The 11,452-nt window shown below is 36.0% G+C and overlaps 1 protein-coding gene across 1 annotated transcript; it reads right to left on the bottom strand.

Annotated features, from left to right (window-relative positions):
• Positions 1-355: 355 nt before the first annotated feature.
• Positions 356-10,954, bottom strand: LOC107303016 (retinol dehydrogenase 8-like). Its single transcript, XM_015832196.1, has 6 exons — positions 10,858-10,954; positions 7,479-7,640; positions 6,612-6,791; positions 5,120-5,213; positions 1,087-1,270; positions 356-595 (listed from the first exon to the last, which is right to left on the bottom strand). The coding sequence occupies exons 1-6, from the start codon at positions 10,952-10,954 to the stop codon at positions 356-358; spliced, it is 957 nt and encodes a 318-aa protein (XP_015687682.1).
• Positions 10,955-11,452: the final 498 nt, after the last annotated feature.

Genomic DNA, 11,452 nt, shown 5'->3' with positions numbered 1-11,452 from the left:
TTTTTGTGTATATTCTTCTGAATTTGGCAAATTCCCAGTTAATGATTTTCAGCTATGCTTCTTGTATTTATAAATTGATTTTCTTTGGGGGAATTCTTATTGATGCTTCTTTGTTTTATTTTTTTTCCTCTGTTTTTTTTTGTTTTGCAAATAATTATATACGCATTGCAATTAATAATGCTACAATGCACATAAAACAAGAATGGGGAGTTAAGAGGTCAACAGACATAAAGTGTAAGTTCAATAGTCTAAAGCTAATACATTAAGCAATTGCTTGAATAGTTTCCATGCAACAACCCCTAAGCATTCGTCCGTCTTGCTGACAGTGCAGTTTGGGCTACCATCACAAAGAACTTTATCTGAAGCCCAGCAATCGGACACCTTGTTTCACTTTGCGGGCTTGCCAGCGGAGAAGCTGGATGGCCCTTAGGCTAATGCGCAAAAGCTTGTCATATCTGAAGATCAGTTTATAGAACGAATTGGTCATCAGGGCCCCAGTGGGATCAGCTTGCTTGAGAGCCATCATAGGGGTATACATGGCATTAGTCTGGTGACGGAAGGGTGGTCTGGCTGTACTAATGACCTTTAGGACATGCTGCCAAGGGAATCAGAAGACATTCATGTGAGTATTATTTTAAAAGTCAACTTTAGGAAGCAAAAGGATGATTTTTTTCAACAAAAACAAATGAGGTTCTATGATGTAAATCAGGGGTCTTCAAACTTGGCCGCTTTAAGACTTGTGGACTTCAATTCCCAGAATTCGTCAGCCAACCATGCTGGCTGAGGAATTCTGGGAGTTGAAGTCCACATGTCTTAAAGCGGCCAAGTTTGAAGACCCCTGATGTAAATAAACAAGAGTCCTAAGGATATCAAGTGTCAGAGAAAAGCATATCACATTTATCAATACTGTGTGAGTGCATAAAAAAAATTACATGTATACAACCTCCTTTCACATACATGCTTACAGATACTATAAACAGACAGGAGACAGGACACAGGGAGTATAGTTAGTATGGTAAGATCACAGGAAATCTCTGAATCTTTTGATTCTACAGTATCAAATCCCACATTAGAGGATATTATCACCTCAGCTACATCTTCAGGTGTTTGACTCAGGCTGGAGAAGATGGCTCTGGAATTTTTCATGTAAATCTGAGAAAATATCTCAGCAGTCTCATGATCTGTCTGGGAATAGTCAGCTTTTTCTGCATCTTCATAGATTTTCATCTCAAACTCAGTTACCACTGGACCAGGTTCTATCAAGCTGACACTACAAATAAAGCATGAAAAATCATAACAAAAATGGATTTTTAGAAGGTACTACCAGCAGTCCTAATCTGGAGGACATTGGCTACAAAATTTCAGTTTCCTTCAGTTTTTAATTTTTGTAAACTAGTCGTGTTCATTGTAAACTAGTCGTGTTCATCTTCAAAATCATTGAGTGAGCTGCAAAAATCTATTCAATCGTACAGATCTAATGTTTATACTGGTCGGAATTCATACTGGAAACTGGAACCAATCAGGTAAGCTTCCCAAGAAAAGAGTGAAAGTTGTTTGTATTGAGTTATTAAGAAAATATTGGGTTACCTTCTTCAAGTCTCAAGAAATGCTGAACTTACAACTCACAGAATTCCAAAGTACTATTTTATTGGGTCAATAATTTGGAGGACACCAGGACAAGGAAACCTGTTTTAGACTAGTAATGTCCCTCTGGAAACAGCTTTTAATCAAAATGTTTATAGATGCTAAAGCAGTTTTCTTCTACTTAACAACACTCTGAATTTGGATTGGGTTACAACTGACCTTTAGGGGAACAGATTCCAAAAGTCCACACAGGTAATCCTCGACTTATGACACAATTGCCACAGTTGTTAAATGAATCGCTGCAGTTGTTAAGTTAGTAACACTGTTGTGACTTTTGGGTTTGCACATTAGTGCAGCAGCTGAGGGATGGCAGGGCTCCACACCCTACGGCTGATTTCTGCCTGCCAGGGGACCTTAAATAGGCCTGAAGTTGCCCTGTAGAGGCAACATAGAAGGGGGGAAGTCCTGCCAATTGCAGAGAAATGGCAGTCAATCCAATTGGTTTGGGAAAAGCCCTCCAGAAACTGGCAGGAGAAGAGGCTAGCTGTTTTGGATCATGGAGATCTGCATGTTAGAATGTTTGGCATTTATTGGGTTAAGTGCTGTCTCCTTAAGAGATGGCTTATGGGTAATGTAGTTTTAACTAGTCAGCTATATCATGTTAGTAGGTCAGTGGGAGTAGTTTCTAAAGTTCATTGCAGGATATACTGGCTACGTGCCAGTTTGGAACATTCCTTGTCTGATATAAGCATGGGGCCATGGCAGGACTCAGATGGTCCCATTTTCATGCTAGAAGTTGGTATGGAGGAAGCCTTAATTTCTTACCTATAAGGATGAACAGATGTATATTATCCAGGAGCAACAACCACAATTGCAGGTATTTCCTTCTGAATAAAGTGTATCTGTTTTATAATCATTCTTATTGAGTTTATCTGTCTGATCTGGATTTACAAAAGCAACTTAACTCTTGGTCAGAACAGTAACTTCCGAGTCTAGCCCAAGCTACAAGCAACTGAAGTCCAAAAGTACTACTTCAAGCTGATTGTAAACAACATGTTTGGAACTGGGTAAGATCTGTGATTTTCTTTCTTCTACTTAGAAATTGATTTCCTGGAAAAAGAAAAACCTCAAGAAGCAAAAAGCCTCCAAAAGTGAGAAGGAGGGGGACTTTTGCCCCACCCTCCTGCACATGGAAGTGGTGAATTAAACCTTTCAGGGGGAACAGAAATATATTGAAATAAAAAGAATATAAGATTTAATTTGGATAAGTTTAAAATCGGTGGAATCTGTTAAGATTTTTCTTTTATATCATGAAAATAGAAGTAAATAATTGTCTACTACTGAAAAGAACTGAAAGAACTGGTGCTGACATCTAGTGGTGGATGAAAATATACAACAGCTGCTCTATTACGGGGACTGGCAAGGCCTAGGAAAAGATAAATTTTATTCTGGTGACCTTCAATGTCTTAATAACAGAGAACAGCTGTGACAAAAAGAAAAAAGAAAACATCTTGGGTTTTCTACAAAGTGAGAATTATAAATTCTAAAATAAAGAAAAAAAGAATTAACCTTCTGAATTACAAATACTAACTCAACTGTGACTCATAAGCTTTCTGCAGAGTAAGAAAAACCCTGATTTTTGGCTATCATGGAAAATCAGAGATCTGCAGAAAGAATATACCAAGAAAAAACAAATATTTTCCAGAAGGAGATCTATGCTATGTTGCAGCTAACCCAAACAACAATAATTTCAAACCACGAGGAAATTAAACATAACCTTGAAAATATAAATGAACACATCTCCAATTTAACTTTACAACATAAAAATTCTCAGAAAATAAAAATAGAGAGTGAGCCGAAAAAACAGACAGCTGAATATGAGACAGAGGAGAGAGATTTTAAGATGAAATTTAACGATACAAGGAAGTATGACTTAACCCAGATGGAAAAAAATTACAGGAAATTCTGGATATAGAAAAGACAAACTACACTTTAAGATAACAAAATAAGTTTGAGGATAAGAAAAAAGATTTGGCAAAATGGACTTTGCCAGAAGAATTACTAGAATTTGAGAGACAAAAAATAATAAATAAAATCAAGAAAGGAAAAAAGGAAACGATTTTCACTGAATACAAAGGGGTGAAACCTTCCTATAAAAACATTTTATCTGTTTTGCCTTTTGTACTGGCAACAACATTTATAAGATTATGGGAAGATTATGTGATTCATCGAAGTATATTGAACAGGGAAGATGTTGGGCAAAAAAAAAAAAAGGCTGAAGTGAGAATTAAGAAATTAGATAATGGGAATTACCAAGGGAGTATTTAAAAATTAAGCATGTGTTTGAATATGGTTAAAGAAATAGAAAGATTTTGAATATAAATGAAGATTAGTTCAAGAGGCACGAACCCCTCAAGTAATATAGTATGCCTTCTTTCTTTTTTTATTTTGTGTTTGGTTTTTTGACATGAGAAGTATAAAAATGTTGGAATGGTTTATATAAAAGAAATGTTTTCTCTGTTTTGTCTTTTTTCTTTTCTCTTATTTTTCTTTAAGACATGAGAAATGTAAAAATGTGATGGCTTGTATGAGGAAAAAAAGACTTAAATATTTAAGTGTAACTAATTTTGAAAAAATCTTAACCAGTAAGAATGGTTTGAATATTGTGGGGAAAACAAATTTAAATAAGAATGTAAACAGGATTTATGATGAGGCAATCAAGATGATCAATGAAAAGAAGCTTTATATTAATGTGGTTAGTATTTGCAGAAACATGAGAAAAATGTTTATATTCAATTGTCATTTATTTAAACAAGAACTGTATTAACTTAAGGTTGGCAAAAGAGAATATTGGAAGAAAAGGAAATCAAGTAAAGCTACTATATGGGCTACAGAATTATAGAAATTAATTGTTATTGATTGTTTTTTAAACACTAACCCAGACAACACGATGTTTACCAAATATTAAGGTGTATGTTAAAAATTAATAAAACATGTTGAAAAACAAAAGTTAGTAACATGGTTGTTAAGTGAACCTAGTTCCCCCACTGACTTAGCTTGTCAGAAGGTTGCAAAAAGTGATCATATGACCTAGCACACTGCAACCATCATATATACATGCCAGTTGCTAAGCATTCAAATTTTGATCATGTGGCCATGAGGATGCTGCAATGATCATGTGAAAAAGGTCATAAGTCACTTTTTTCTTTGCCATTGTAACTTCAAATGGTCATTAAACAAACTCTTGTAAGTCAAGGACTATCTGTATAGAGGATAACCCTGAACTATTCATAGTGATCAGCAGCTATGTGATATTTAGTTAACGGAACAAATTTTTTTCACATATTGCCACTTTTTTCTGCTAAAGGTCAAAAGCTAAGCCTTCTGCTAGATTATTCCAATGAGTGCAGATGTTTTTCCTGAAATTTTGTTTGCATTCCATTCATTAAAACCTTATAGAAATAAAGACATGGCAAATCTGACTATATTCTAATGGGAGGGGAGTTTATTAGCATCACCACTACTACCCACTTACAAGATATTAAATCTGAGTGCTTGGATAATAAGGCTTTCACAGAAACCTTCAATGGCAAATTTGGATGCAGCATAGATGTCATTGAAAATGATGCCTAGAAGACAAAACATAATAGATTATGGTTAAGCAGTCATGACCTTATCTCTATAGTTTGTTAATCAGAAATGAGGAATTTAGCTTGGGATGATAAGATCCAATTGGCTGTTTCCCCTTTTTAGTGCAGTCTATAAAGGCCCAAATAGTTTCACTTCTTCTATAGTTCTCCCTTGTACTGCTGGCTTTTCTTTACACAACTGTGTGATCGAATTCAAGACAAGCCCAAACCATGTTGGCCGAGTTTTCCTCACATTTTTAGAAAGGACCATTTCCTGGCCTAGGCCTTTTGGAAGAGGGGGGTTGTTGAAGGGATTTTACAAGAGAAATTGATGTGAATGGCTTCCCACAGCTTTTCTTTTCCCAAAGTTTAGAAAATAAAAAACATTGGGTCACCTTACCTCTGAAGAGCCAACCACAGTTGCCAGCAAAATATCAAGAAATTTGTGGTCTAGACCACAGACACTAAACCCTGAAGCTCAACACTTCCCATAGATAACTGGTTGTGAAAGCCTACACTAACTGGAAACATTGCTTCTATCTTTCCCCTGATGTTACTTATGGTTCTTCAATGGGAAGATAGAATGAACTACAATCCCTAACCCAGGAAAAAATAATCAGTTCGTAGGATAATAGATTATATTGGCTGTCAACAAGACAAGATAATGACTAAGTTCCTATAACATGCTGAAACCAGAAACTACCAAATGCTAATCTGATGTGTTGTGAGAATCCAACCTGTCCCTGGTACTGGAATTGGTTTTATTTTTATTATTAATTTTAGAACCGTGATCAAGCAGCAAATTCTTGTTCATTTGGATTCCTGAGTTTTATGCATTTTAGGAACCAAAGGAACATTTGGAGAGACTAAATATAAAATTGAAAGCAAAATGTGCCTACTGCTTTTATAAAGGTTTTTGGTATCTCCAATTTGGATATATTTATTATTTTTAGATAGCTTAAACATTGCTACTTGCTGTATTATTTATATACAATAATATACCAATCAAAATATCTGCAAGATTTGTCTCAAACTAGCATTATGGAAACAACTGGATCTATACAGAAAGGATTATATGTATAGAGTATTTCTTTTGTAAATGTACATATGTTGGTACATGAATGATCTATGATATCTCTACCTCATTCATGATTTAAAATGGTTATGATGGTTATTTTATTCAACCGCATTATTTTCAAATCATGGATCCTCCAGATATCTTAGGGAAAACTTCCCACAGTTTATTTGCTCATGCTATCTGGAAATTGATTGTGATCTAATATACCTGTTGAGCAAGAAATATTGTCCTAAAAGATATACATTTGAAAGGGATGCCTTATCTGCTGCTTCTGAATTGACTATTGTACAGACAATGTAGATAAACTAAAGTCAGCTTACCTTGCAAACCCAGGACACTACTGATGACCACAATGTGTCCACTCCTCCTTTTCTTCATGTCTGGCAAGACCTCTTTAATCATCCTTACTACACCAAAGAAGTTGGTTTCCATTATAGCCTTCATCTCGTCAATTGATTGACACTCAATAGGACCAATAAAGCCCAGCCCAGCATTGTTGACTATAAGAAGTAATTAAGAATTTTAACTGTTTTACCCACTTACCCACTCAATAAGACAAAGCATCAAATGGAATCAGTCAACTGAAAATGACATTATTGGACCTTGAAAGTTTGCCATTTGGATATCCAAAGATTTAAGTAAAAAAAATATAACCTACCATTAACTTTTCCAGATAATCAGATATTTAGAGACCTGAGGATTAATAATATAAAGAAGACTGCCACACCACATGATTATTGTGTTGATGATCATCACCAAAGAAAATCCAAGACCTCTTGCTGCTTGAAGCGAAGATTAACCAAATATTCACCAATACACTCAAAATAAAGTGTCTGAATACCTGGCAACTGAATTGTTATTCAAGAGTAGTAAAAGACTGGATTATATGTGAAAGCAGACTTTATGTGCATGGCTTATGTGCATGGTGGGAAAGAATGAAAACAAGTTGTTGTTGTTGTTGTTGTTATTATTATTATTACATGCCCTTGTCTTCAATGGCCATTTTGGTTTGGGCAATAGGAGAAACTGGATAACTGGCTTTCATGGAGGTATCTGCTTAACTGAGTCAGGTCCATGCAGACACACACACACACACACACAAACACACACACAAACACACAGGTTCACAGGGGTTTGTTGTATGTCCCCCAGAAGGCTGATAAAGCTGCAATTCTCTGGGTACTCACTGAGGATATCAATATGTCTCTGAGGAATGCTGTTAATACAGTTGTGGATGGATTTCTCATCGCAGACATCCAGCTGTTTGATCTCTAGAGTTTGGTTGAGTGCTGGCCCTGCGGCTGCTTCCAGCTTTTCTTTCTTGGTGACGTTCCTCATTGTGGCAATCACTAGAATAAGGGTGAGGCTTGGTCATATATTCCTTTCAACTTGGCTGGCCAAATTTGGGAATGGTTTCTTTCCTGTTTTATTTCAAATGGCCAAATGCTTAAAATTTTCTCAAAGTATGAACCCAATATAAATAAGATTGTCAATTGTATAAATATATGCATATTAGGTAAACATGAACTTACATAATACATTAGCAATTTTACCAACTGGTCTCGTAATGTTGCTTTTGTCAAGTTCTTCTCATATTTTTTCTCAACCTGGTATTTTCAGGTGTGCATTACAATAGATATTTACTTCATTTTTATGAACTGTAATGTATTTCCAGAATATTCAGTAATTATTCCCTGGTACCAGAGCTTTTGGAAGCACAAATGTGTTCTCAGGGCATGTCCTCACAAAACTGAAGCAGACTCTCACTTCACACTGAATCTATTTTCTTTCAACAGGTGGTTGAAGGAAGGGTCTATAGCAAAGTTGGCATTTGCTAAACATTGGAAGTTACAGCATGGAATATAGTTTATTATCTCTTTGAAAATGCTATACAAGACTCATCCTTTGCAATATGATTGTTAGCCTTGGGTGTAAGTCCACTAACATTTGTCTTGAGCAAAGGGAAGAAAAGTCTCTCCATGATCAGGATCAAGATGGTACAGGACTATAGGTCCAGCTAGTGTATATAACAATCTCATGGTTCTTAAAATATAACTTTTCTTAATGTAGTAGTGTGCAGATGTGTTCCCCACAAGGTGCTGGTTGATAAATCAGGAGACTCTGAGTTCTAGTCCCATTTTAGGCATGAAAGCCAGCTGGGTGACTTTGGGGTATTCACTCTGAAAGTCTAACCCAGTGGTGGCGAACCTATGGCACGGGTGCCAGAGGCGGCACTCGGAGCCCTCTCTGTGGGCACACGCACTGTCTTCCCAGCCCCGCCTCCTCCCACGGCCCCCTCCTCACCAGCAGCCCCCCCGGAGGAGAGTGACCCCTGGGCCCGGCCCACGCGAAGCAGTGCAGCCAAGGACATGGTAGCCGGGCAGTGGGGACAAGACTCTGCTCTTGTGCCCCGTTGTGCGCAGATGCTGCTGCGGGGCATGGACGGAGGGCGTGGCTGCCATGGCGCTGCTGGGCTGCCTGGGTGATCTGTGGTGGGCCGTGGAGGTGGTGGGTGGCCCAATGGGCAGGGTGGAGCAGGGATGGGGGTGGGGCGGTGGTTTTGGGGCACTCGGTCTCTAAAAGGTTTGCCATCACTGGTCTAACCCACTTCACAGAGTTGCAGTTGTGGGGAAAATGGAGGAAGGAGTATTGTTTATGATCACATACCTGAATTACTTATAAAGTAATAAAGGTGAGATAAAAATTTAATAAATAAAAACCTGCCTTGGAGTATACTAAAATTCATTTGTAAAAACAAGTTGTTGGTTGCTTTATATCAATCTACTAAAGGTCCAAAAGTAAAGACTTGGATGTTTTATTTTCACCAGTTGATGACCCTAAACACAGGCAAATAATCTATTCCAAAAATATCAAAGTATCATTTTATGATCCAAGATGTCAGTGTTTTGAAGACCATGCAGTGGACATCTGGATTTAAAACTGGAACAGTAGAAGAAAAGGTTAGCATAAATCAATAGCTTTTGATCATGCAGGAATTCTGAAGCAAAATAAATTGGAGCAAATACTGTAAATTCTCAAGCTTGCACACTAGAGATCCATAGACCCCACTTTTGACATAAATTATTTTGATCCTCAAGAGGACAAGTCTACAAACTATAGTTTTTGTATATCTCAAAAACATTTGTAAGCTAAAATAAGCTGGCAAATTATGCAAACAATTAAATAGAACTACAGAATGCCCATGCAGTCACAAGATGAAAAAATTATTCGTTATACCAACAGTTGTTAAGAAAGTTAAAACTAGCAAAAGGGGGAATTCAAAATTTGCAATAGATAGATAAGCAAAGGTTCCAAGAGATCATCATTTCTAAAATTGGTACTACGGTATGTTATATTAAAATTCTTCAAGAGATGACTAAGCTTTTGCTGTAAAACACTAGTAGTATAAATATATTTTTAAAATTTAATCCTTTTTGCAATGAAATATAATGGGCAAACCAGGAAAGAGCTGTAACTATGGTTAATCTCATCCCAATATTAATATTTTCACCATTTTGTCCTTTAAAACTGTTATCTGAAATGGTGCTTCAGTGCAGCTTATGGCCTGTTAGCGAATATGCATATAATTACTAGGGAGGAAGTCTGAACTCTGAAAGTATTCAACATTTACCACGAATCGGCTTTTCCAATACAACAGATCATGCTTGTCCTGAACAAATATATAACACTGTATAGAGATGGACCAGGCAACTGAAACTTTTTTTGAAAGTGAGGTTGATACTCACTGCTGTGCACTTTTTAACATATTCATATAAAATTTGAATTCCCATTTAGCAATATATTGTATAATTCATCAAAACCTATTTGACAGAGAAATTGTATTTGCTTTAAGTGCCAAATAAATACTTAAACCTATTTATATATGTTCAAATTTTAACCTGGTTACTGAATTTATTCTTGTATTAATTAGATTTATATCCTGCTTTTATCTTGTACAATTCAAGGTTAGGTAGTATTCTGGATTAGTATAATACACAGAACTCCTAACAACCAAACATATTTATCATAACTAAGCTAGTATCATTAACTGTACATAAGATTTTGTGCGAAAACTTTTGTTAAATCTGTAACTGGCCTGCTTAACCATGTTTTGTAAATAGTTACTAACTTATTATCTATATAATCATTATATATAACAAGGCTACCTAACATTTGGGGATAATAGACAATGTTGGAATAAAGAGAGTTTATTTTAAACTTGCTTGCAAAATGATTGTTGAAAAAGCTGTAACCAGTCATATAACACTCATATTTTGGAAGGCAGATGAAATTCTCAGCTACAAACTACTCTTCATTTTGTTTTCTAAGAATACTTTAGATATTTTAAGGATGTGAGAGGCATTGTTGGAAATAGTTAACTTTCGCTGATATTTCCTTTGTGTTTATTTCCTTTGTGTTGCATGATAACATACCAGCTTTTTATTTAATTGCAGAATTGAAATATATACATATATTTATATATATTCATTATTTATGAACTTAGTCACAGTTTGCATATACACCATTTACACACATCACACAAAATCCACAATTTTGAAAACTCACCTTTGAACCTCCTCTGCTTATCTTTTGCTAGTTTAGCAGCCAAAGCCAGCCCAATGCCAGATGAACAACCTGTTATCAGTACAGTTTTGGGAGACATAGTGCCGTATGTGAAGGAGAGAAATGTAGACTCCCCAAAAAAGGACTTTTAAGAATCTTTTGAAAAGACTTGAACTTCCTAAAAACTTTGTACCCTTACATCTTCTTCAAAGGGTTCAAAGGGCTTTAAAAGGGACAGCTTAAGACCTAATTGGCTAAAATGTAAACTCTTAATCTCCCAAATTTTTGTTAAATCCCAAATGGATTTGCATACAAATCCCATCTAATCAGTTCCAGGATCAGACACTCGTGATACATAAACAAAACCATGAGACTTGGCAAAGTATTTGGAAAAAAGAAAATGGCATTTCCCAATAACCTTGCACATTACTGAGCTTGGTTTGTTTGTAGACAAAATATCATAGAATCATCATAATTAATCTGGAACAGTGGTCTTTTTTTCCTGATACAATCATTTTTCAAGTGATATTTACTGGATGGTTTTGCAAATGTTATTTAGCACTTCTCTCTCCAAGGCATCTGGAAAGACATTAGGCAG

This window comes from Protobothrops mucrosquamatus, unplaced genomic scaffold (assembly GCF_001527695.2).
Source record: "Protobothrops mucrosquamatus isolate PMUCROS unplaced genomic scaffold, P.Mucros_1.0 scaffold1, whole genome shotgun sequence".
Taxonomy (NCBI): domain Eukaryota; kingdom Metazoa; phylum Chordata; class Lepidosauria; order Squamata; family Viperidae; genus Protobothrops; species Protobothrops mucrosquamatus.
This window is presented reverse-complemented; position numbering and strand designations above follow the sequence as displayed.